General features: G+C 47.8%; 1 protein-coding gene across 1 annotated transcript in view; it reads right to left on the reverse strand.

Moving 5' to 3' along the window:
- Positions 1 to 26,777, reverse strand: part of KMT2A (lysine methyltransferase 2A) — a 121,107-nt gene that overhangs the window by 66,256 nt on the left and 28,074 nt on the right. Inside the window, 11 exon segments of the mRNA XM_040425432.1 lie at positions 2,307 to 2,397; positions 2,399 to 2,428; positions 8,809 to 8,904; positions 10,691 to 10,837; positions 11,594 to 11,707; positions 11,851 to 11,976; positions 14,969 to 15,042; positions 18,862 to 19,266; positions 19,351 to 19,415; positions 20,484 to 20,718; positions 26,412 to 26,589. Of these exon segments, the coding sequence (XP_040281366.1) occupies positions 2,307 to 2,397; positions 2,399 to 2,428; positions 8,809 to 8,904; positions 10,691 to 10,837; positions 11,594 to 11,707; positions 11,851 to 11,976; positions 14,969 to 15,042; positions 18,862 to 19,266; positions 19,351 to 19,415; positions 20,484 to 20,718; positions 26,412 to 26,589 (1,561 nt within the window).

Below are 26,777 nucleotides of genomic sequence, written 5' to 3' on the forward strand. Positions count from 1 at the left end.
CAAGGAACGTTTGGAGGCAGCGTCCGCTTTCCAAACCTTCAGCCAGAGCTCCCTCCTGACGGAAACTGCCAGGGCGGAGGAGCGTGCAATAAGGGCTCCCGCATCAAGGGAGGCTTCACAAACAAAATTCCCGGCCCGAATAATAAGCTGAGCCAAGGAACGTAGGTCCTGGATGGGGACGTCCGAGTCCAACTCCTGTTCCAGCTGCGCACCCCAAGCAGAGGACCCGTCGGGAACAGGGATGGCCGTGTTCTTTGACAGACGGGCCACAGGGGGGTCCACCTTGGGTGGGGACGACCAGGTGGCCACGACATCGGCTGGAAAAGGATAGCAAATGTCCAGCTTCTTGGGATTGACAAAACGGGCGTCCGGGCAAGCCCAAGCCTTAGACACCACGGAGGCCTGCCTGGGTCTGATAAAGGAGACGCTAGCTGCGTCAGAGCTAGGGGGGTCATCTTGTACCTTAAAGGTGTCACGAATATCAGAGATGAGTTGACCCATCGCTGAGGCTAGCTTGGACGGCAGGGCCGAGTCCATTTCCAAATCTGAAACCGCCAATTCACCTTCAGAGAGCGAATCCTTTGGAGAGGAGAGGCCCGTCTGAGTGCGCACGCGTGGCGGGGAGAGGGAGACATCCGAGGAGGAGGCTCGCTCTACTCTAAGACGCTTCTGAGAGTGCCTAGCTCGGGAGGGGTCACTAAGAAAGGGTGAACCCGCTGCAGCGGCAGAAGCGGTGGACCCGGAGGGCGTGACAGTAAGAGTGGCGTCCTTCGGGGTAGGCGGCCTGTCTATTAGGCGGCCCACGACATGAGTGAGGCTTTCCACGGCCTGGACAGGGATCTAGCCCAGTCAGGCGGGTCAGAGAAGCAGGGAGCGACACAGCGGACAGACTGAGGCTGCGGTGGAGCTCGGCATGCAGGACAGTGCGGATCAGACTGCCCCCGGGGAAAGGGTTCCCTACAAGCAGTACAGGCATGGTACCAAGGCTTGGCGGCTGCAGAAGGGTCTGACATGGTGGAAAAAATGTTGCACTTAAAGTGGGAGACCCCAGGGCAAAAGCGGAACGGGGATTACACCCAAGCAACAGTACTGGTGGCACGGAGGGGGTTAACAGTCCTACCAGACCCGGATGATGCAAGCGGCAGCAGCAAGGGGAGCAGACTGAAGGAGGCTGTGGAGGAGAGGCAGCAGGCACGGGGATGAATAGCTTCAGGATCGGACGGCAGAGAGGGTTCCACGCAGCACTATGAGATGTGGAGCCCGACGAAACCGGAAGTAGCGGAGCGCATGTAGGAAGCTCCGCCCCCCCTCTGCCGCGCTGAAGGAGAAGCAGAGCCGCGCGCGCGCGGCAAAATGATTTTAACCCTTCGAGGTGGATGAAGTGCCGGCCAAGATGAAATGGCGCCGTTCGCGCCAAGTAAGCGGCCCCCGCCGCGCCTGGATGTTCCTGCCTACAGCCGTCCCCTGAAGGCAGAGTCCGTGCCCTGCCGCTAAATAAAGGATCTGTCCAGATAAAGTCCCCCCCAAATGATACCCGGTAAGGTTGCCGGTCCGATATGCCCATGGGAGAGGGGGGGGGGGGATGTAGCAGCGGTGGGAGGAAGGAAGGGGAGGCTGGAGCAGCCACTCTCACCATACGCTGTCTTCGCCCTCAATCCATCCAGCAGGGTGCCCCCTTCAGCTGCTGGCACCGCAGTGGCAGGAAGCCGGGGGAGGGACTTGGCGTGCGGGCGACCCTTGAGCTGGCGGGACGCAGGGGAGCGAGGCTGCCCTGGTCCACCTTGTCTTCTGTGGGGGAGGCGGCAGTGCGGAATTACCGGCACTGGCGCAACTCAACCCCGGGAGAAACAGAGGGGTCTAATGCGCCTCTGTTGTCCCTGTAAGTAGAAAAAAAATCGAATTAAAACAACAAAAAACGCAAAAATAAAAATTATAGGAAACAACCCTGCATAAGCAGGGGGTGTCTTGCCTCCTTGGACACTAAGCAAAAACTGGCAGTCTCTTCTCCAGGCTGAAGGGTATAGCTGATGGAGGAGGGGCTTACAGCTTTCACTTAGTGTCACGGCCTCCTAGGGAGCAGAGCTATACCCATGGTTTCCTGTGTCCCCAAGGAATATGGGCGAGAAATACGCTTTAAGAGAAAAAAAAAATGATATTTCAAATCATCAAAATTAAATTTTCCCTAACTATCATTATTTAGATTTCAAATTAACAAGTAAAAAAATAACATGCTACAAAATCCTCTGTCATCTGTGCAGTGATCTGGTTATAGTCTACCTTGGAAAGGCAATTATTGAGGATCTTACCTTTAGAGTAGAGTTTGGAACAGTCATGGCACAATGAGAAATCATGCGACCACTGTGCATCCCAGCCTTTACCAGGTGTGGTGGACCCGCTAACTCTTACATCGGACACATTTAGTGCAGATCTGGAGGTAGAAAGTTGCACCCAGGGAGAAAGTTACCGTAAAACATTTGATCAGTAACAATTGGTACACAAAGCTTACGCCTCATGCACGTGGCAGTGTCTGCACTTCGGTCCAAAAACAACGGATCGGCAATATACAGATACCTTTCTGTGCGCACTCCGCATTTTTTCACACTTCCGTTAATAGTTCTTCTGCACAATAGGACAGGTTCCATCATTAGCAGAATGTCACACGGATGTACAAAAAATACATGTGCATGGCCCCAAAGAAATGAAGGGCTCTTTCACACTTGCGTTCTTTTCGTCCGGGCTCTATGCCGGAAGAATCCTGATCAGTTTTATTCTAATGCATTCTGAATGGAGAGAAATCCGTTCAGGATGCATCAGGATGTCTTCAGTTCCGGACCGGAACATTTTTTTGGCCGGAGAAAATACCGCAGCATGCTGCGCTTTTTGCTCCGGCCAAAAATCCTGAACACTTGCCGCAAGGCCGGATCTGGAATTAATGCCCATTGAAAGGCCATTAATCCGGATCCAGCCTTAAGCTAAACGTCGTTTCGGCGCATTGCCGGACCCGACATTTAGCTTTTTCTGAATGGTTACCATGGCTGCCAAGACGCTAAAGTCCTGGCAGCCATGGTAAAGTGTAGTGGGGAGCGGGGGAGCAGTGTACTTACCGTCCGTGCGGCTCCCCGGGCGCTCCAGAGTGACGTCAGGGCGCCCCACGCTCATGGATGACGTGATCGCATGGATCAAGTCATCCATGCGCATGGGGCGCTCTGACGTCATTCTGGAGCGCCCCGGGAGCCGCACGGACTGTAAGTATGCTGCTCCCCCGCTCCCCACTACTACTTTGGCAACCAGGACTTTAATAGCGTCCTGGGTGCCATAGTAACACTGAACGCATTTTGAAGACGGATCAGTCTTCAAATGCTTTCAGTTCACTTGCGTTTTTCCGGATCCGGCGGGCACCTCCGGCAAATGGAGTACACGCCGGATCCGGACAACGCAAGTGTGAAAGAGCCCTTAGTGTGCCATCTGCAAAAACACGCGGAGAACACACAGATGGAAAATACGGTTGTGTGCATGAGGCCTAAAAGACGGAAAACAAACGGAAATACCCCAGGTTAAATTAAAAATAATTAATCTACATAACAGAATTTTTTTTTCTTTTTTTTTTTTTAATATCAAGGGGGGACATTTTGTTACCCATTATGTACACCTCTGCAACCATATTGTATTGTTCTATTTAACTAAAAATAGAGCAATTTTTACTAGAAATATTCTAATATTGTGTGTCTTTAGCTCCTATGCAGACCTGGGTGTCTCTATGGTTGCAGGCAGCACACTGAGTGGTCTGAACATGTTCCTACCATTCCACTACTTTCTGGACAGAGAAACATAGGTCTGCAGAAGAGTTAAAGATATGAAACAATTAGATATTTTCTAAGCGGTTTGGTCTCTCTGAATCAACATCCTGTTGACTGAGGTCACGTGACCGATGCAGCGGTGACCTGCCACCCATGTGTTCGGGGACCAGATAAGCATGATCGCCACTGCAGGTCTGGTCACTCTGTGAGGTCTTTTCAAAAAAGTTGCACAACCCCTGAGCTGATGAGTCCAAATGTATCCACACTCCTTTTGGTGTGGTTTGTACTGAATAGTGCTGAAATTTTGCAGCCGCTGAGGAGGAGGTACACATAAAGGAGCTTGTTAAATAGGCTATGAAATTAGAGACTGAGTGTAGCTCATGAATACACGAGAGTCATCAGCTTTCTCACTCTCTCGTGAAATGCTTATTTTACACCCTGTGCATAGGAGATAACTTCAAACCCTGTCAAACCCCATTAGGTTACAAAGTGTTCAATGTTATAGGTTTTAACTTCTTAGCCAAGATGGTATATGACTGACTCAAGACTACGGGAATAAAGTTTCTCCAGACGGAGACGGCCAAGTTGACACAGGGAGTGTTTAAGGCCAGGCAATTCTCTTTTCGAAAGGGCAGGGGGAATAAGCTCATCCAGGAGGATATTAATTGTACATACAGTCCTGATCAAACGTTTAAGACCACTTGAAAAATGGCAAAAAAACATATTTAGCATGGCTGGATCTTAACCAGATTCCAAGTAGAGCTTCAACATGCAACAAGAAGAAATGAGAGTGAGAAAACATTGTTTGAGCATTCAATTTAATGAAAACAACGAATAAACTGAAACAGGCTGTTTTTCAGCTGATCCAAATTTTAGGACCACATGCCTTTTAAAAGGCCAAATCTGTGCAAAGATGTGATTTTTTTCCATTTATCAAGTGGTCTTAAACTTTTAATCAGGACTGTATTAAGACTACATGGTATGTGATAGTGGATTACAGAAAGGGATAGGGCATCAGTGCAAGAAAGTGTGGACTGTAGCAAAATAGGATTTTCTGCGCTTACCTGTAAAATCTTTGGGGGAGTTCATTGGGGGACACAGAAGACCATGGGTATAGCTATTGCCACTAGGAGGCGACACTAAGCAAAAAAAAAGTGTGAGCTCCTCCTCTCAGCTTTACCGCTCCTGCAGACACTGAGCTAATCAGTTTGTACAAAAGCAGTAGAAGCAGCTAGGAGAATCCAACAGAAAGGAAGAAAACCAGTGATGGGTCATCATCAAGAACTAAAAGGACCCCATCTAGGAGAACCAGCAATGTACATACGGGGTGGGAGCTGTGTCCCCCAATGAACTCAGCGAGAAAAATATTTTACAGGTAAGCACAAAAAAAATCCTATTTTCTCGCTTATATCACTGGGGGACACAGAAGACCATGGGACGTTAAAGAGCAGTACCATGGAGAGGGAACAAGAACAGAACGAATCCAAGGCCGGTCATAAGGCCCCATACAGAAATGTGGGGTAAAGACACACCAGGAACCCTGAAAAGGGACAGGAAAACCCATTCCCGGAAAGCCAGCCAGAGGAGCGTCTGAATACGCAGAGGAAAGAACAGCCAGAGAATATAAGTCACGGCTTAGGAGACTTCAGAAGAAGTGAAGAGCACACAGAATATCCACAATATGGACAAGAAAAAAACTGGTTGCAAAACCAACACCACCCGCGCGCGCAGGCACCCTACAGCAGAAAGGGGGCATACGAGAACCCAATGGTTATGAACACTGGCCGAGCAGGCAGTAACAGTGTGTGGGGGAGCGCAACTACTCGACCTCGCGGAAGGGGATAAGTAGAAGCAGCCGATGCTTCTACCAGCACTTTAGGGGTGACAACAAGGGCAGTACGACCGCTCAACCCGGTGAGGGGAGCCATGTAGACAACTCACATATGCCAACTGTGCATACCCAACTCCACACGGAGGGAATGCTGATGTTGTCACCGTAGTAGATTGTAGAGGTAATGCGGTACATGTAAAGGGAACAAGGCGCTAAGCCAGCACCATAGAAAATCGGTAGGTTAATACCAGGTACAGAAAAAAAAACGTACTAACACCCAGCAGGAAGTGAGGAAACCCCTCAGCCGCAGCGTGTCATGGCAGAACATAAGCAGTGTGCCCCCTGTGGAAGAAGGAAAATGTAGACACGATCACAAGTACAACTAGCGAGAAGGCACCATGCCTAGAAGGAGGAATGCTGTGTAGATACCACCGAAATGCTAGGATGTGGAGAAAACCATAAATGTAGTGTCCCCCGCCCATACGTCACTGTAAGCCGCAGTTGAAGTATGAACGCAAAAATTCCCCTGGAGGGTTCACGCAGTAGTAGCCACGGAACGGAGTAGCCAGTATATCTACGGGCAGCACAAAGACTGCCTCACAGGGGGGAGGCGGATAGCAACAACTATGGCCTCTAGGGTCAGATGAGAGACTCCAACTGAAAATGAGGACAACAGCAATAGCCACCAAGAATTGGTGCAAGTGCAACACTCCACCTGAGAAGCAGAGTGCCAATGACAATCAACCAAATGAGAGATTGTCCCTCACAGGGACTCAAGGCACGAGGAAAGGTATGAGGTACGGTAACTGCCTGTTAGAGCTACAGGCCGCCTGGAAGATCGAGGCTGCACGTAGGTGCCAGACACCACTTCCAAACTAAGACTACCTGAGGAAGGGGGTAGTGTGAAGCAGTCACAGTATCCAGCAGTAGTGCCAAAATACCACCCATGACGGGGGATAAGGCGTAGGAAGCAATGCAACAGGACGTATGGTATCGGTGGAAGTGCAATTACTCTATAGAAGGAGGGCAATGCTACAGAATGTACAGTACCCAGAGTAAATGCAAATACTGTCACTACAAAGGAGGGTAATGCTACCAGAAGCATAGGATCCAGTGGTAGTGCAACTACACCGCCTCTGGAAGGAGGGTAATGCTACCGGATGTACGGTATCCAGTGGTGGTATAAATATTCCGCCCATGGAAAGAGGGAAATGCTACAGGACGTATAGGAACCAATCGGTTGTAAACACTCCGCCGATAGAGGATTACTCTGCCCATGGAAAGAGGATAATGCTACGGGCCGTACAGTACCCAGTGGAAGTGCAATTACTCCTCCTACGGAAGGAGGGTAATGGCACGGGCTGTACGGTATCCAGCGGTAGTGCCAATACGTTGCCTATGGAAGGAGGATAAAGCAATGGGATGTACAGTATCCCGTGGTAGAGCAAGTACTCCGCCTATGGAAGGAGGGTAGTGCTACAGAATGTACAGGGTCCAGTGGTGAGCACACATATTCCGCCTAAGGAGGGAAGGGAGTGTGACAGGACTCACGGAATTCAGTGGTAGTTTAACTACTCCGCCTATAGAAGGAGAGTGAGCTACAAGGAGTGCGGTATCCGGCAGTAGTACTAATGACCAGCACTGTAAGCCTCAGCAGAGAGCACAGTGAGCACCTTCCTCAGCACAGTAGTACTGAGGCAAGGAAGGGATTAAGCAGAATGCAGGGGCGGAGGTTATTGGGGAGCTGGGGAGGGGCAAAGGCATGGGCGTGAAATTTTCACGCTCTGAAAATACAGATCCAGCCCCTGAAAAACGCTGGGAGATGCGGCCTAGTAGGCCGCAGAGCCGGGGCCTCGAGTACAAGCGGGGCCGACCGGAAGAACTTCCGGATCTGGCGGTGATGTAGAGAGGAAGCGCAGTGCACTGGGAAACAAGGAGGCCGGGAGCGGGCGTAGCGATGCCCCGAGTAGAAAAACGGTGGCCGCCCAAGCAGACATGTGACCACCGGGACTGGCTCGCAGGGCGTGGATGGGGCCGGGGACCGGATGTGGGACCGAGGTGGTGACTCACCGGATACAGGGGCCAAGGTCTAGGAGAAACAACATATATTCCTGTGTTCACTTAGAGAAAACAGAAGGGGGCTCAGGCACAGGGGGGGCAGCAGGGGAGGTAGGTAATATACTTACCCAGACTGTTTCTGCCCACTCTGGTTCCAGCAGTGTCACCTTCCTCAAGGTGCGGCCACTTGGGGAGGGCGTCTACAACCGGTAACAGGGGGGACTTCCAAAAGTAGTAGCCAAGGGTGACACTGTAGCTGGCGGGTAACAGCGGATTAGAGATCCACTGTTCCTTTTTGTCTTCCAGAGGTGGGGAACGAGCAGCAGGCTTGAGGACCTGCTGGTCTCCCCCCTCAAGTATGGGGAAAACAGGTGGTGAGAGCCCACCTGCAGCCCGAACCTGAAAAATAAAACAAAAAAGGAAAAAACGTTGGCAGACCTACAGAAAAAATGTCTGCCTCCTACGGACACCAAGCTAAAACTGATTAGCTCAGTGTCTGCAGGAGCGGTATAGCTGAGGAGGAGCTAACACTTTTTTTGCTTAGTGTCGCCTCCTAGTGGCAATAGCTATACCCATGGTCTTCTGTGTCCCCCAATGATATGAGCGAGAAACTAATTTTCCTTTATGATCAGCGTGCTGGAGTCTAAAGGCTGCATTACACTGGTGGATATTCTGCCAGATCATTACTAACGAGGGTTCATAGTAATGCTCGTTAGCGATGATCTGGCAGTGTTCATCGGGCACTCCAGATTTTTTAAATTCATTGTTTGCCGGCATCAGATTGTGCTGTCTAATCACGATCTGCTGTCGGCAAACGAGTCTGTATGGGGACAAGCGATGGCATTAGTGATTGTTCCTCCCAATACTGTGGAGGAGATCGCCACATGTAATAGCAGCAAACTCCTCCACTAACGAGCATACGATTACCGGGAAGGAACGCTTCCCTCCTGACAATCGCCTGCTACATCGCAGGTAACACAGCCTTAAAAGATGCGGCATGAGTGTCCAGTGTTATACTTTATTGCCATATATCTCAATATCAACCGTAGACAAAAGATAAGATGCAAATGAGTTTTGGTAGACAAAGCATTAAAAAGGTCAGAGAACAAAAGCACCACTCACCCAGACTCTCTTCTTCTTCGTAGGCTTTGTGGGGTAATTTGGTCCCAGGCACTCTGGGTGATAGCTGTTGCGGCACTTGTTACACTCCAGTAGTTGCTGTAGGTAGAAAAAGCAGAAGAAAGGGTTAAGGCTGTATTACACAGTCCGATGTGGCAGACAATTGTCGGGAGGGAAGCATTCCCTTCTGGCAATAGCCTGCTCGCTAGAGGAGGAGACTGGTGCTATTACATGCAGCGATCTCCTCCGCAGCAACTTTGCCATCGCTAGTCCCCATACTGTAAAGTGGTTTGCCGGTGGCAGATCGTGATTAGACACCATGATCTGCCCCCTGCAAAAGATAATTTTTTTTATTATATATCATGTCATAAGATTTGGATTGTCTGATCAATCGTTTGCTCGTTCATCAGCGGTAGTCCATACGAACGCTCGATAGCGATCATCTACCGAAAAATCAGCAGGTGTAACACAGGGTTTAGAATGTAAATTAATAGACACACACAAAATTGTGATACTATAATGACCTGAGCTCTTGAGGAAAAGGTATGTTCTACCCTTTTCTTGTGTAGCTTACAGCAGAGGCTTTAGTGTCCTGATAAAAGTCATCACAGTTTTCTATAGCAGAGCTATACAACACTGCAGCGACACAGAAGAAACGAGCAGCATTTATGCACGTCATGTAGAAGTCTGCAGGGTTAGGCAGCACAGGGCAGTATTGCTTTTGCAGGTCATAAATGCTGCTGCAGATAACTTACTAGTAATTCTACTAGATGCTTATTCCAAAATTCAACAGCACATAGACTGAAAAGTTGCATTACTAGCTAGCCATTTTTCACTGTATGTGATCTTGTAAAGTATTAGGATAAATTAGCATTACACAAAAGTCTGTGCAAAGTCTGGCTATAGGTGTTAGATTTTTTTTTACATACCCTGATAATTTTAACCCCTTGGCAACAATTGTCATACATGCACGGCGCAGCCATCAATGTCCTAACGCAAAGCAGTGCGGACTGAGTAGCTGGCTCCGGAAAATACAAAGCATTTCGTAGTGGACGGAGCAGGCTACTGCAGTATTCACTACTATACTATAGATTTAATGGAGCCAAGTATTTCCGCAATATCCATTCCCCATAGCTCGTTTCCGGAGCCCAGCCATGCCCACTGTGAAGGAGCCCAGCACAGCCCCGCATTCTCCAAATCTCCTCCTTGCTCCCAGACGTCACAAAGCTAGAGCGCCGTAATGTCGCGATGCGCGAGCTAGCGCATGCGCAGTGTTGGCATAGTGTTCCTTCCCTGTGATGGCATCAGCCTCAGGGAACGAACTGCGCATGCGCTAGCTTGCGTGTTGCAATATTACGGTGCTCTAGCTTTGTGACGTCGGGGAGCAAGGAGGCGATTTGGAGGATGCGAAGCGGTGCTGGGCTCCTTTACAATGGGTGTGGCTGGGCTCTGGAAACGTTAGCAGCCTCATTTACATATATATATATATAAAATAGTTTTATTGACACAATCAAAGCACACGGAGCTATGCGGAATGGATATTGCGGATGTGCTAGCGGCGATCTAGAAGCCCATGTCCTCAGCTCTATACCCAAAATCCCGGTGACAGGTTCCCTTTAAGGGTGGTACTGCATTAATTACTCTGAGATAAGGTTTCTAGGAGATCTAATTCTGGTTCCTAAATTCTGCATGTGCACAATGGGAGGCTGGGTGCGGCTGCAGAGGCAAAGACTGAAAGGTCCACAGCTATTAATTGTCAGGATCAGTCAAACTCCTGAGGAGCATATCCTAACATGCCATCACTTTAGAAGATAGAACTATCCCTTGAAATAATTACATTTGTATCCACCTAATAGGATTATATTCTCACATGACCAATCCATACCTTATTAACCTGCTGTTGTCTGCCACACACGTGACAAAACTTGCAGTTTCGGCAACACCAATTTTCCAGTTGGTCCTCAGACGGTCTCTCCTTTTCTTCCAAGCAGAAACGGTGAAAAGGCTCACAACACACTTGGCAGAACACAAACTAGATGAAAGAATGAAAGCAAAAAGTAATAATAAATTAGGAGGTGAGGATTAATAAAGTCGCAGACAATTAAGGCTAGTTCTCCACTAGCGGCAGGGGAATCCAACAGGCTTTTCCGGCGGTTGAACAGCCTGTCTGATCCGTCCTGCCGCTAGTTCACGTGTGCCCCCGGACTGCCGCTCTGTCCCCATTAACTATAATGGGGGAGGAGTTCTGGTGGCGGCACGGCGAGAGGCAGCCGGACTAAAAGTACTGTATACAGTACTTTTAGTCCGGCTGCCTCTCACCGTGCGCTGCCGTGCCGCCGCAAGTCCGCCCCCATTATAGTCAATGGGGACGGAGCGGCAGTCCGGGGGCACACGTGAACTAGCGGCAGGACGGATCAGACAGGCTGTTCACCCGCTAGAACAGCCTGCCGGACTCACCTGCCGCTAGTGTGAAAGTAGCCTAAATCAAACCCAAAGATGTGCAAAGGCAAAGAACAGATATAACAAAGTGTACCAAAAGCTAGACACATTTCTTCATTGTGTACAAACTTGTGCCAAATAAACTGGACATGTCCACTCATTGTGGTGCATTTTACAGTTCCTTTCTGTTACACATTTTACTCTCCATGCTTCAAGATTGTTAAAAGAGGAACAAGATCATCAAAATCAAAAATTGGCCCATGTGCTTTACTCTGTTTTGACAATTTACAAATTCAGACTCGTGCTTCGTGAATATAAATATAACATAAAAAGTTTTCCGATTACTCACGTCAACATTTCCACTGCTGGCACAAAGGAAGCAAACGACACGTGGGGTGATCGGCACGGTGGTAAGGATGCTTAAACCACCCATCTCCCATACATTTCCCATTTCACAATCCTCCTGTGATAGAAATACAACAAGTTAGGACCTGCACATAAACTTATGGAGTTATTTAAAGGGAGCTACATGACCGCCTCTGACTCTGCACTACTTCCACCTGCAGAAATGATCAGAATGAAAGGAGTTCCTAGGTAATATCAAACCTTAAAATCTACACGAATCCTATGCACGCCATCAGATGGAGGTTTCTGTCTGGAGCTGTTGCCATTACACAGGGTGTTCAGAAGGTTAAAATTCACATCTGGCTTGCTGGGAGCTAGTGGTTTCTCCTGCACAGACAAATATTAAATACAATAAGGGCACGGATTAAGATGCAATACGCTATACCAAAAAAGTATTCAAGCTAGGGGGGGGGGCCTGAGAGGAACATTTAAGGGGCTGTCACTTCAGCAAATAGCATTTATTATGTAGAGAAAGTTAACACAAGGCACTTACTAATGTATTGTGATTGTCCATATTGCTTCCTTTGCTGGCTGGATTCATTTTTCCATCCCATTATACACTGCTCGTTTCCATGGTTGCGACAAACCTGCAATCCATCAGCGGTGGTCATGATTGCACACTATAGGAAAAAGCACCAGCCTATGTGCGCTCCCACGGTCTCTGCCACCAAAGAGGTTGGCAAGTTTTCCTACAGAGTGCACGCACGGCCACCGCTGCTGGATTGCAGGGTGGTCGTAGCCATGGAAATGAGCTGCGTATGTGGTGGAAAAATGAATCAAGCCAGCAAAGGAGTCTGTGGAGAATGTTCAAAAGGAGAATATGGACAATCACAATACATTAGTGAGTGCCTTGTATTAACTTTCTCTACAAGATAAATGCCACTTGACGCTTTAAGAGTAGAATAATGAGTTATAAAAATAGACCTCGTTTTTGCATTTTACCCCAATTAGTATGATGCATTTTGTCCTAGATATCACAGTAACGCTAGCTGATTTCAGCGGGACCAACTTATCTGTACGGAGGGGCTGACTCTTGCCGAAGTATCGGGCCGCTGTATTTCACTGTGCCAGACCCTTTTGTTCTCTGGGGTGGCAGGGGCTTACTTCACTCCAAGTGAGGAAACATGCATACAAAAAGAACGTGCTGTAGTAAAGCTATATAGGAGCCGATAACGCTTACTTGGAACCTTAAAGGCCCAGCTTTTTGGACATTTATAACTATTGACGGCAGCATGATCTACCTCAAACTCATACTTACCTGTTCCCGACCGCTCTGTTCCAGCTCCACCCAGCGGTCTTCCCAGTCCCTATCCTGTAAGCTTCTGTGTGCCGCTGTAGTCAAGAAACAGCCTCAAGGTGACGTGTCCCCAAGCGGCACGTCACTGTTGGGTCAAGTGCCGCTTGATGCCACGTCACCAATGAAGCCAGTCATTGGCTAAAGCGGTGTATGTGACCTCATCCATCCACAAGTTCACAGGACGGGGATTGGAGGACCACTGAAGAGAGCCAGGGTCACAGGAAACCGAAACAGAGTGGCGGGGAGCAAGTGAAGAAAATTATTTATTTAACAGGTTGAGCGTGATGCTATTGATCGTTGATTTCTAAAAAGCTGGACAGTCTCTTTAAACTGGTCATACACTAGAGATTCTGAACAGCTAAAAAAGGAACATAAAGACCATTTTTGGCTATCGGTGCCTTTTCATGACATGAACGAGCTTGACAGTTACTACCAAAGGCAGATATTTGCTGCAAATATATCCAAAAATAAATAAATCAGGAAGTTCCATGTCCCTGGCTCACTATCATGTCTCAAATTATTGACCATCTCTTCAATGACTACTCACTTATCTCCAGTTCGTATAACCTCATACATACTTCAGAAAGATATTAGTGTTATTTCAAATAAGATTTTCTTTTATAAGTAGCATCAGCACAAACCTACAGATGTAGCCGAGCTAAAATGGACTCTGATAACACACTGCCATGTGTTATCTCGGTTAGGTCGCGACAAAAGCTATCGAAATCCATTGAAAAGTCTGTTAACATTTTCTTGCCATTCTTTACTTAAAGCGGTTCTCCGGGAATGAAGAAAATGAAAATACTCAAAATATTACTTTATTATAAATATATTTCCAAATACCTTTCATTAGTTATAATGGCTCATTTTGTCTTGGGAGCACTCATTAGGAGAAATGAAATAGCCGCCGTCCTATTAGTGCACACAAAACCTGTCCTAATCACACAGCAGGACAAGTTACTTCACAGCCCTGAGCTAAAGAGCTGCCTCATCCTCCGCTCGGTCCAGATTATGGTCCTGAATAGAGATAAGATCTTCAGCTGAATCTCTGTAGGAATGGAGTTCATGAGGAGACATGAAGTAAAGAGAGGAGGTGGGGATGTGGATAATGAGCAGCAGCTCTTGTATGCAGTCTCCATTACCACAGCCCCACATTACCACAGTCTGTCCTGTTCCTCCTCTCTGTACTTTAGGTCTCCTCGTGATCTCCATTCCCCCAGAAATTCAGCTGAAGATCTTATCTGTATTCAGGATCATAATCCCTGACATGTAGGAGAGGAGGATGAGACAGCTCTTTAGCTCAATGTTGTGAAGTAGCTTGTGCTGCTGTGTGATTAGGACAGGTTTTGTGTGTACAAATCGGACGGTGGCCATTTTATTTCTCCTGATTGCTCTCCAGACAAAACGATCCATTATAACTAATAAAAGGTATTTGGGAAAATATTTAAAATAAAGTAACATTTAGAGGGGTCATCCCATCTTAGAAAATAGGGGCATATCGCTAGGATATGCCACCATTGTCTGATAGGTAGGACCCGCACCTACAAGGAGAACAGAACGGTGAAACTTGAGGAGGGCGCACTGCGCATGCGCAGCCGCCCTCCATTCATATCTACGGAGCCGCCGAAAATAGCCGAGCGCTGGCTCGGCTATTACCATCGGCCCCATAGAAATGAATGGGAGCGGTGGCCGCGCATGCGCTCCCATTCACTTCAATGGGAGAGGCGGGGAGCTGCGCCTGGTGGTGGACGGACCCCGGAAAACCCGGGGTCCTCCAGCCACAACTGTCCCCGGCTCCGTTCTCCTTGTAGGTGTGGGTCCCAGAGGTGGGACCCGCACCTATCAGACAATGGGGGCATATCCTAGCGATATGCCCCCATTGTCTAAGGATAACCCCATTAAGTATTTTCATTTTCTTAATTCCTGTAGAACCCCTTTAACGCATTAACCATCAAGTTTAGCTCGGCTGCATCTTTACATATTTACAGCTGCTGTATACCAAAATGAAATGACCCTGCCTACCTTCTCCTTGGATCTGGATCTCGGTAACACCCCTAGTCTGGATGCGAGTTTCTTCTGCTTGTTTTGCTCAGAACCTAAAAGGTAAATATATGTGGTGGGAAAAAAAAAAAAAAACACATAAAATACAATACGGCTGAAAAAAATATAGACAGTTCATATGACTTTAAAAGGTCAAGGAAAAAAAAAAAAGCGGCCTATGGTTTTCAGAGCTGATGAAACATTTGAGAATATTTGCAAATAGTAACATTTGTAAGGCCTCGTTTACATCTCCATTAGGAGATCCAGCAGGCTGTTCCAGCACAGACAGGTCTGCCGAATCCCCATAGACTGCAATGAGATCTGGCAGTGATCTGTGTTTCGGCAGAAAAAAAAACATTGCATACAACAGTTTTTTGTCGGGCCAACAGACGGAGTTTTCGCCAGATCTCCTTAACGGAGATGTCAATGTAGCCAAAGGCTCCATTCACACGTCCGCAAAATGTGTCCGCATCCTTTCCGCAATTTTGCGGAAAGGGTGCGGACCCATTCATTCTCTATGGGGACGGAATGTGCTGTCCGCATCCACATTTGCGGATCCGCACTTCCGCATCCGTGCTTCCGTTTCCGCAAAAAAATAGAACATGTCCTATTCTTGTCCGCAATTGCGGACAAGAACAGGCATATTCTATTATGTCGGCAATGTGCGGTCCGCAAAATGCGGAACACACATTGCCGCTTTCCGTGTTTTGCGGATCCGTGTCTCCATGTATCCGCAAAACACATTGCGGACGTGTGAATGGAGCCTTAGCCAGTGGAGTAATTTCTTGCGTGAAGGGGTGCATCATTATGGTAGATGACTTCCAGCGTTCCATAGTCTCACTGCTCTTATAGTAAAGAATCCCCATCTATGTAGGCGTAGAATTGCGGACAAGAATAGGCATATTCTATTAGTGCCGGCGATGTGCGGATCCGCAAAACACACTACAGACGTGTCAATGGACCCTAACCGCTACTCCGATGCCTCCACCCTGCGCCAGTCATTGCACTGGTTGCCCATGCAGTATCGTGCTCATTCTGGCCTCCAACGCTTCCACAGCGCTGCACCCCCCCCCCCCCCCCCCCCCCTACATCTCCTCCCTTAGTCGTAAGTCATTGACTGAATGGAGAGCATGGTAGGATGGTATACAGAAATAAGATCCGTCATAATCGGAACCTCTCACTCCCATCACCAAGACTTCTCTCCGCCTGCACCAGTTCTCTGGAACACCCTACCCCAAGCAATTAGGTCAATTCACGACATCCACAGTTTTAGGCACACCCTTTAGGCCTCTTCCACACAAGTGAGTTTTCCCGTCAGGGTGCGATGTGTGAAGCAAACGCATAGCATCTGGACTGAATCCTGACCCATTCATTTCAATGGGCCTGTGCACACGAGCATCGTTTTCCACGCATGAATTCTGCGTTCAGGAAGAAGCGCAGCATGTTCTATATTCTGCGTTTTTCATGCAGCCTTGGTTCCATAGAAGTGAACGGGGCTTCAGTGAAAAATGGAAGACATCTGGATACAATGCATTTTTCACTGATGGCTGCTAGGAGATGTAGATGGTTTTTCTTCAGGTTTTTTCACGCATGTGAAAAACGAATCAAAAGCTGATTGCGCCCGCACGGAAAAACGGAAACATTGAATGCAATCGCAGACAAAACTGACCCAACTTGCGTGCAAAACCATCCGTTATTTCCTTAGCAGACACCGAGAATCCGTAACGCTCGTGTGAAAGAGACCTTAAACACATCTTTTTAGGGTGTCCGATCACATCCCCCGATCTAACTCTTCTTCATTCACCACTCCTTAACCCAATTCTTCTCAACTTGATCCATCATCCGCCACACCCCATGCACTCAGAAGCACTACAGATATCAGCTAGTGACTGGCTAGTACACCTTTATACCTACTCCCCTATTGTGTTAAGATGGCCAAAACAAGCACTTGTGTCACCCCTGTCTCCTTAGATTGTAAGCTCTTGCGAGCAGGGCCATCACTTCTCGTTTTAATTGTTGACTTGTTTGTAGCCATGTTATTGGTGATTTTGTACATAACTGGTTTGTAAAGTGATCAAACGGAGCAGAATAGGTATTACAACCATATTAGATATAGGTTAGTACGGCCAGGGCATGTTTAATGGAACATAAAAAAAAATTTAATCCTGGAAAACCCCCTTTAAATGAGAATAGAGCCCAATATTGACCCCTCTAATGATGGTGACCCCCTCCAATACTGACCCCTGTGTTACCCCAGTAGCAACTGTGACCCCACCAATACTGTTCCCTGTGGTACCCGACTAGTAACAGTCACCCAATCTATGTACCGTTAAAAACCATCTCCTGTTTTATATTTATACACTAACCTTTTACAGGTGAAACTCAAAAAATTTTATTATCGTGCAAAAGTTCATTTATTTCAGTAATGCAAATTAAAAATAATTGCATTAAAGCATCTTAAAATTTTTATTTTGTGAAAAGGTTCAATATTCTAGGCTTAAAGTGTCAGACTCTAGTCAGCTAATGAATCCATACCCCCGGAGCAAAGGGGACCTGAGATTGTGACTTTGGGGTTTCATAAACTGTAAGCCATAATCATCCAAATTATAACAAATAAAAGGCTTGAAATATCTCTCTTTGCATGTAATGAGTCTCATGTGTTAGTTTCACCTTTTAAGTTGCATTACTGAAATAAATGAACTTTGCACGATATTCAGATTTTTCGAGTTTCACCTGTATGTGGCACAGTATCAAATGCTTTGGAAAAAATCAATATGTATGACATGAAACGACTCGCCCCCGCTCCAGTCTAGAACTTACTTCCTCAAAGAAACTGATCCGGTTAGTCTGGCAGGAATGACCCTTCCAAACCCCGTGCTGATATAGATCTGTTGTACCCTTATTTTCATTGAGTGTTCAAACACTTTAGGCCTCTTTCACGCGAACGATACGGATTGCGTCTGGATGCGTTCAGTGAAACTCGCACCATTTTGCAAGCAAGTACAGTCAGTTTTGTTGCGATTACGTTCAGTTTTTTTCCGCGCAGGGTGCAATGCGTTTTTTCAAGCGAGTGAAAAAATAAATAAAAAAATAACTGAAGATTTACAAAACATCTCCTAGCAACCATCACTGAAAGACGCATTGTATTTGGACAGCATCCGGATGTAATGCGTTTTTCACTGAAGCCCCATTCACTTCTATGGGGTCAGGGCTGCGTTTTCACGCAGAATATAGAACATGCTGCGATTCTCACGCACTGCAGAATTGATGCATGAAAAAAAAACAAAAAAAAAACGCTCAGAGCCATTGAAATGGATGGGTCAGGATTCAGTGCGGGTGCTATGCGTACACTTCACGCATCGCACCCGTGCGGAAAACTCGCTCGCGTGAAAGGGACATTACTCCCAAAAGAAAGTAAACTGACAAGCCAGTAGTTTCCCGGCTCACTTTTGGACCCCTTTGTGAATACTGAATGTTTGATATGCGCCAGAACAGCCCCTAGCATTAAATATTAGAAATAATGGTCTATCACCACACTTGTTCTTCCAGTAATAAGTTAACGGCTATCCACTGTATAGGTAAAAACTGGTAGATGGAGGGATTTCAATCGTTGGGACCCCCCATTATCACCAGAATGGGGCTCCAGTGTCCCAAGTTTGAGGGCTACAGATTCCTGTAATTTGGATTAGACGGTCTAAATATTCTGTACCATTTGCGGTAAACGTACAGAGTTCACGCCCGGTCAGTTGCCCAGGAAGTAGCATATTAAGAGGTCGTTCGGTCTACTGAATGCTTCATCAGAGAGCTCATTAAGCTTCTCTCTACATAGATAGGTTTGCTTCAATAAAGATATTGTGATGGTAAACTTATCTCACCGGTCTCAGGAAGGACAAAAGGCTGTTTCTTCCTTGGCTCCAAAGAGGCAGGTCTGGGGACTTCTTTGCGAGAGGGTGTTGGTGGCGGACTAGTTTGGCGTGGGATTTGAGTGACCGGAGGCTGCGGGTGAAGCTGCTTGCTGACTTTTCGTACAGTAGGAGGCTGTTTAACCTCATCGGTTAGTGCAGGTGGGCTCTCCTCCTCAGGTTTCTCCTCTACAACCTTCTTAGGAGGATCACTCTTTTTTGGTGGCGGGGGAGGAGTAAGTGGAGCCTCCTCACTGACAGGCGATGTGGCAGTGGTTATCGGTGCTACAACAGTCTTGGGAACAGGTTCTTGGGTAGGCTTCACAGTAGCACCCTCCTTTTCAGCCATTCTGGTTTTCTTTTCTTTCCTTTTTGCCGCTTCAAAAAAATAAAAAATATAAATATTAATTATTTTATTAACAATTATGAAATATATATATATATTATTTGGCATCAACTTACCCTTTGCTTGCTTCTGCAAAAAAGCTTTAGAGGGCATCCATTGCAAATTCTGGCACTTTCTCATCCTTCAAAAATTTGAAAAAAGGAAATAAATCAGTGGCTCATGTGTGTTCCTATACTTCTCACTTTCCGAGAAGCACTGCTGCATTTCTGGCCATAGCCCGATGACATGGCAATTAAATAGGTTTTTCCAGAAGTGTAAGGCTCCATTCACACATCCGCAATTCCGATCCCGAAAAAAATAGAACATGTCCTATTCTTGTCCGCAATCGTGGACAAGAATAGGCATTTTCTATTAAGTGCCGGCGATGTGTGGTCCGCAAAATGCGGAACGCACAATGCCGGTGTCCGTGTTTTGCGGATCCGCAAAACACACACGGATGTGTGAATGGACCCTAACACTGATGACCTATACCAGGGATGCTCAACCTGCGGCAATCCAGCTGTTGCAATACTACAACTCCAAGCATACCTGGACAGCTTACAGCCATTAGGGCAAGGTGGGAGTTGTAGGAGGGCGGCAGGTTGAGCATCCCTGACATATACTAAAGGCAGGTCATTAATACCTGATCAGCACGGGGGGTCCAACTACTGGAAACTCCAGCCGTACAGCTGTTTAAAGAAGGCGCAGCGCTCCGGTGACCACTTCAGCCTCCACACAACATACCAAGCACAGAGTCATACATTGTATAGTCAAGAAGGGATCCCGGCAGCCGCTATTCAAAGTATTCTTTTATTTTTGTCATAATATTGTCTCTTATGACGCGTTTCGGCTTAATAATAGAGGCTTATTGAGCAGAAACACGTCATAGGAGACAATATGACAAAAATTAAAAGAATACTTTGAATAGCAACTGGATCCACTACCATATGCACGGCATGCATGTAGACAGTAAACACTGAAGATGCTGCAGCAGCCCTTCAAACACCTGATCAGCGGTGGTGCAGGGAGTCAGAACGCACTGATCTGATATTGGTGGCCTATCCTGAGGATTAGATATCCTAATCCTGAAAAAACACTTTAAATCAGACGTGACAATCAGATTTTATATCTCACATCTCCTATAACTCAGGGACCACTTTCCTGACACTTACCACAACCATATATTATATAAACTGTCTAACATTCTTACTTGCAGCACTGTTTTTTGATGTTGCGTCCTCCAAATTTTGGCTTGTCAAGGCAATTCGTGCACACGCCGCAGTCATCAGGCACCTGGCAGCCTGAGCACTGGCCGCAGCGACGCGACCGCCTGCCCTTCTTTACAGGAGGTTCCTGTGGAGCCTTATTGCGAGTGACTTGTTTAATGGGTTTGAGGGGTGGAGCTGGTGGATCGGCATCCTCAGAGCCAGCTATAGAGGACTTGTCTGCATACAGAAAGAACAGAAATACGGGTTATGGCTAAACAAAAAGAAAATATCAATTTTCACCAATACATGAGTATTTCTTATGTATCAACCATCTTTCATGATGACATTCTGTACAAGTAACCATGTGCTTCCTAACATTATGCATGAAAAAAAATAATGTGAAACTTAAAAAAATAAAAATAAAAAAGTTTTGTCGTATCATTGGGGGACACAGAAGAACATGGGTGTCGCTGCTGCCACAAGGAGGCGACACCAAGCAAAAAAAGTGTTAGCGCCTCCTCTCAGCTATACCCCTCTTGCCAACACTGAGCTAATCAGTCTTAGCTTAGTGTCCGTAGGAGGCAGACATTTTTTTCTGTAGGTCTGCCAAAGTTTTTTCCTTTTTGTTTTATTTTTCAGGTTCGGGCTGCAGGTGGGCTCTCACCACCTGTTTTTCCCACACTTGAGGGGGGAGACCAGCGGGTCCTCAAGCCTACTGCTCGTTCCCCACCTCTGGAGGACAAGGAGGATCAGTGGATCTCAAATCCGCTGTTACCCACCAGCTACAGTCTCACCTTGGCTACTACTTCTGGAAGTCCGCCAGGTTACCGGTGTAGACGCCCTCCCCAAGGGGCAGCACACTGAGGAAGGTGACACTGCTGGAATCAGGGTGGGCAGAAACCGTCTGGGTAAGTATATTACCTACCTCCCCTGCTGACCCCCCCCTGTGCCTGATCCCCCTTCTCCTGTTTTCTCTAAGTGAACACAGGAATATATGTTGTTTCTCCTAGACCTTGGCCCCTGTATCTGGTGACTCACCGCCTCGGTCCCACATCCGATCCCCGAAACCATCCACGCCCCGCGAGCCAGTCCCGGTGGTCACATGTCTGCTTGGACGGTCGCCGCTTTTCTACTCGGGGCATCGGTATGCCCGCTGCCGGCCTCCTTGTTTCCCAGTGCACTCCGCTCCCTCCCTACATCGCCGCCCCAACCGGAAGTTCTTCGAGTTGGCCCCGTCTGTACGCGAGGCCACGGCTCTGCGGCATACTAGGCCACATCTTCCAGCGTGTTTCGGGGCAGGATCTGTATTTTCAGAGCACGAAAAATTTGCCCTTGCACTGGATACCGTACAGCCTGTAGCATTTCCCTTCTTCCATAGTCGCAGTAATTGTTCTTGCACTGGATACTGTACAACCTGTAGCACTACCCTCCTTCCTAGGCGGTGTACTTGTTCTACCACAGGATACTGTACAGCCCATTGCATTATCCTCCTTCCATAGGCAGCGTAATAGCACTACCACTGGATACTGTACAGCCCGTGCCATTACCCTCCTTCCATAGGAGTAATTGCACCCCCACTTGGTTCTGTACGGTCCGTAGCATTATCCTCTTTCCATGGGCAGAGTAATCCTCTATCGGCAGAGTGTTTATATCCTGTTGGTTCCGATACGTCCGGTAGCATTGCCTTCTTTCCATGGGCTGGATATTTACACAACCACTGGATACCGTACATCCGGTAGCGTTACCCTCCTTCCAGAGGCGGCGTAGTTGCACTACCACTGGATCCTATGCTTCTGGTCGCATTACCCTCCTTCCTTAGGCGGAGTATTGCACTTCCACCGGATACCATACGTCCTGTTGCATTAACCCCTCCGCAGGTGGAGTAATTACTCTCATACTGGATATCATCTGTCCGGTCGGCTTTCCCCCTCCTATTGGGGGATTAGTTGCACCACAATTGTGCGCTATAAATCCTGTAGCATTACACCCCCCCCCCCCCCCCCCATTGACAAAGTAGTTGCACAACTAGTAGTGCTTGCACTACCATGGGACCCTGTACATCTTTTCGGTTCCCCTCTTTCCGTCAGCGGAGTAATTCCACTGCCACTGGAAACTGTTCCTCCTATTACATTATCCATCTTTCTTGGGTAGACTAATTGTGACTACTCTCATTTGTTCCTTGTCGCATGGCATCCCATTCCATGGATGGCCTATTGCTAGACACGGTACCTACAATCGCCTTATCCCCCGTCATAGGTGGTATTTTGGCACTACTGCTGGATACTGTGACTGCTTCAGTTCACACTACCCCCTTCCTCAGGTAGTCTTAGTTTGGAATGGTGTCTGGTGCCTACGTGGAAGCCTCTGTCTTCCAGGTCGGCCTGTATCTCTAACAGGCAGTTACCGTACCTCATACCTTTCCTCGTGCCTTGAGTCCCTGTGAGGGGCAATCTGATTTGGTTGATTGTCATTGGCAGGCCCAGCGTCCACACTCCTTCCGTAGGTGGAACATTTGCTCTGATTGCCAGTTTTCTTCCTTCTCAGGTGGAGTGTTGCACTAGCAGCAATTCTTGGTGGCTATTGCTGTTGTCCTCATTTTCAGGTGGAGTCTCTCCTCTGACCCTAGAGGTCATACTTGTTGCTATCGCCTCCCCCCTGTGAGGCAGTCTTTGCGCTGCCCATAGATATTCTGGCTTCTTCAGTTCCATGGCTACTACTGCGTGAACCCTTCACAGGGGGAATTTTTGCGTTCATCCTTCAACTGCGGCTTACATGACGCATGGGCGGGGGACACTACATTTATGTTGTTTTTTTTTCCACATCCCCTTCCTACACAGCATCCCTCCTTCTAGGCATGGTGCCTTCTCGCTAGTTGTAGTTGTGATCGTGTCTACATTTCCTTCTTCCACAGGGTATGTGTGGCAGAAAAGGGAAAGGCGCTCATAGGGTAGTATGAAATTAAGAGAGTACTCAAACAAAAGGTGCCAATAATTGAGCTCACCTTTTAGTGTTGTGCATAAGTGGGCACAACACTCGTGAGAGCGGTGGGTCGGTGCCGCCGGTATCTCTCAATCCTCATAAGTGTAGTGGCCAGTTCTCCAGAGGAGTGATGCGAGATTCAGTGGGGGGTGGTGTACCAGGACAGTACACAAATGTGATACCTCTTGGCAACTTCAATGGATGTTTATAAAATCTTTTTATTTAGTAATAAGCGACAACACATTTCGGAGTAAGTGTACTCCTTTCTCAAGTCTGTGGGGTCCGTGCTGATACATACAGCGTGGATTCTCACATGTGGATAGTCAAAGCGACCTGTCACAGTAACCTTCCCCAATCTCCCATCTCCGCTTAGTTTCGAAATGCAAGCTGTCAGAACTTGCAGGTAAACCGAAGTGCCCGCCGCCCCTGCACCGTGGCTTCATTCCCGATGCAGCACGACTTCTTCCTCAGGGGGCACTTTGCTTAGGTTCTGCCATGACACGCTGAGGCTGAGGGGTTTGATCACTTCTGCTGGGCATTAGTACGTTTTCTGTACCTGGTATAACCTACAGATTTCTATGGCGCTGGCTTAGCGCCTTGTTCCCTTTACATTGCCTCTACAATACTACTACGGTGACAGCATTAGCGTTCCCTCCGTGTGGAGTTTGGGTATGCACAGTTTGCCTATGCGAGTTGTCTACATGGCTCCCCTCACCGGGTCGAGCGGTCGTACTGCCCTTGTTGTCACCCCTAAGTGCTGGTTTTCTACTAAGCTGCATCGGCTGCTTCTACTTCTCCCCTTCCGCAGGTCGAGTAGTTGCGCTCCCCCACACACTGTTACTGCCTGCTCGGCCAGTGTTCATAGCCATTGGGTTCTCGTATGTCCCCTTCCTGCTGTGGGGTGCCTGCGCAGGTGGTAATGGTTCTGTAACCAGTTTTTTTTTCTGGGGATTTGTGTTATTTCGGGGTCCACACTCCCTTCCTGGCGCAATATTTTCCCCTCTCTGGTTCCTGTCTGCAGCTTCCGATTAGGTCTGCCAGTTCAGGCAGCCTTCCATGGAGTATCAGACGGCTTCTCTCCTCTCTTGTTCTGGAATTTAAGGTCCTCCTCTACATACCTCTGCTTGCCACATTGGCGTTTTCCTGGGGGAACATTCCTATGAAGAAACCCCCTTGGCCGTAGGTCCGAAGGGGACGTTTTTGATCCCGGAGGACACTCTTTCCTGGTCAGGTTACTCCCCAATTTTTTTTTGTCAGTTTTGGGTCGGTTCCACTGCCTTGTTCACTTTGGGTTTCTTCACATTCTCATGCCTGACTTCCAGGTTCTCTAGCGCTGACTTGTCAGTCATGGTCCCTCTGGAGTGTTCTTCTCTTCTGGCAGTCCGGTATGGTGTGTAGGGCCTTTGCCTTCGGGCATCCCTACTTCTTCCCACATGGGGGGAAAGTTTTGTCACATCTGCAGTTCTTTGGCCCTTGATATCCAGATGCGGTTTTCAGTTCGTCTTCTTCCAATCAGTATTCCACAGTTTGTTTTTTTTCCCTGGGGTTTTGATCCATGGGCATCACTCCTTAGCAGTCTTCCAGATCCAGGCTATGTATTTCTCTCCTGTATCTTCTGCAATCGCTTCGTTGCTTCTGGTGACAGACTTGTCTTAATTCTTGTCCATATTGTGGATATGCTGTGTGCTCTCCACTTCTTCTGAAGTCTCCTAAGCCGTGACTTATATTCCCTGGGCTGTTCTTTGTTCTGCCCAGCCGGAGCCTCTGCGTATTCAGACGCTATCTGGCTGGCCTTCCGGGGAATGGGTCTTCCTGCCCTTTTCAGGGTTCCTGGTGTGTCTATACCCCGCATTTCTGTATGGGGCCTTATGACCGGCCTTGGATTCGTTCTGTTCTTGTTCCCTCTCCATGGTACTGCTCTTTAACGTCCCATGGTCTTCTGTGTCCCCAATGATATGAGCGAGAAAATAGGATTTTTTGTGCTCACTTGTAAAATCCTTTTCTCGCTGAGTTCATTGGAGGACACAGCTCCCACCCTGTATGTACATTGATGGTTCTCCTAGATGGGTCCATCTGGTTGTTGATGACCCATCTCCGGTTTTCTTCCTTTTTATTGTTTTCTGTTGGATTCTCCTGGTTGCTCCTACTGCTTTTGTACAAACTGATTAGCTCAGTGTCTGCAGGAGGGGTATAGCTGAGAGGAGGAGCTCATACTTTTTTTTGCTTAGTGTTGCCTCCTAGTGGCAGCAGCTATACCTATAGTCTTCTGTGTCCCCCAATGAACTCAACGAGAAAAAGATTTTACAGGTAAGGGTACTTTCACACTAGCGGCAGGAACGATCCGACAGGCTATTCACCCTGTCTGATCCGTCCTGCCGCTATTTCGCCGTGCCACCAGACTGCCGCTCCGTCCCCATTGACTATAATGGGCACAGGGGAGGAGCACCGACGCAGCACGGCAGTGCGCGGTGAGGCGGCCGGACTAAAAAGTCGGACATGCAGTACTTTTAGTCCGGCAGCCTCTCGCCGTGCACTGCTGTGCTGCGCCGGAGCTCTGCCCCCAGTCCCCATTATAGTCATTGAGGAAGGAGCGGCAGTCCGGCGGCACGGTGAAATAGTGGCAGGACGGATCCAACAGGGTGAACAGCGTGTCGGATCCATCCTGCCGCTAGTGTGAAAGTAGCCTAAGCACAAAAAATCCTATTTTGATTGGTGAGGATCTAAGTGTTGCAACCCTCCACCATTTACGGAAACAAAAGGGCAGAAGTGCTCAGCTGAGCATTGTGCCCCTTCAGTTGTTCTGAGCTCTCCCTGGAGAGGTGGGCATGGCGTGTACAGACTCAACTGAGCGGTTCTGCCCCTTCACTTCAGCGATCGATGAGCAGCCAGACCACCGCCGATCAAAACAGTGACATGTCAAAAGCTTACATTCTAGACAGAGACAGACGCACCATCATTCCCCATGGAAGACAGAACCTTCTCTCTCTCTTCCCAAGGTAAGGCACTCAGTGTGGGCATGTCGTCTGGAAATACTGCCCTCTTACGTCCCAGCGCCACAGCAGCTCTTCGGCAGACATGCTTGATCCTAGGCCCACGCACAGAAGTCTCAGATGAATCACTCTCCTGGCCCTCAAGTAACAAAAACACGGAAAATAATGTTAAATGGTACAGGATTTGCAGCACTGCGCACGCCAAAACAGGAGCTACAATAATTTCTGAAAAAACTGGTTGTACAGTGTGCAATAAAAAAATAAATAAATAAATAAATTGCTAATTTATGGCGCACGTTTTGTATTATTTCCCCAAGTTTTTCAACA

This window comes from Bufo bufo, chromosome 1, assembly GCF_905171765.1.
Source record: "Bufo bufo chromosome 1, aBufBuf1.1, whole genome shotgun sequence".
Taxonomy (NCBI): Eukaryota; Metazoa; Chordata; class Amphibia; order Anura; family Bufonidae; genus Bufo; species Bufo bufo.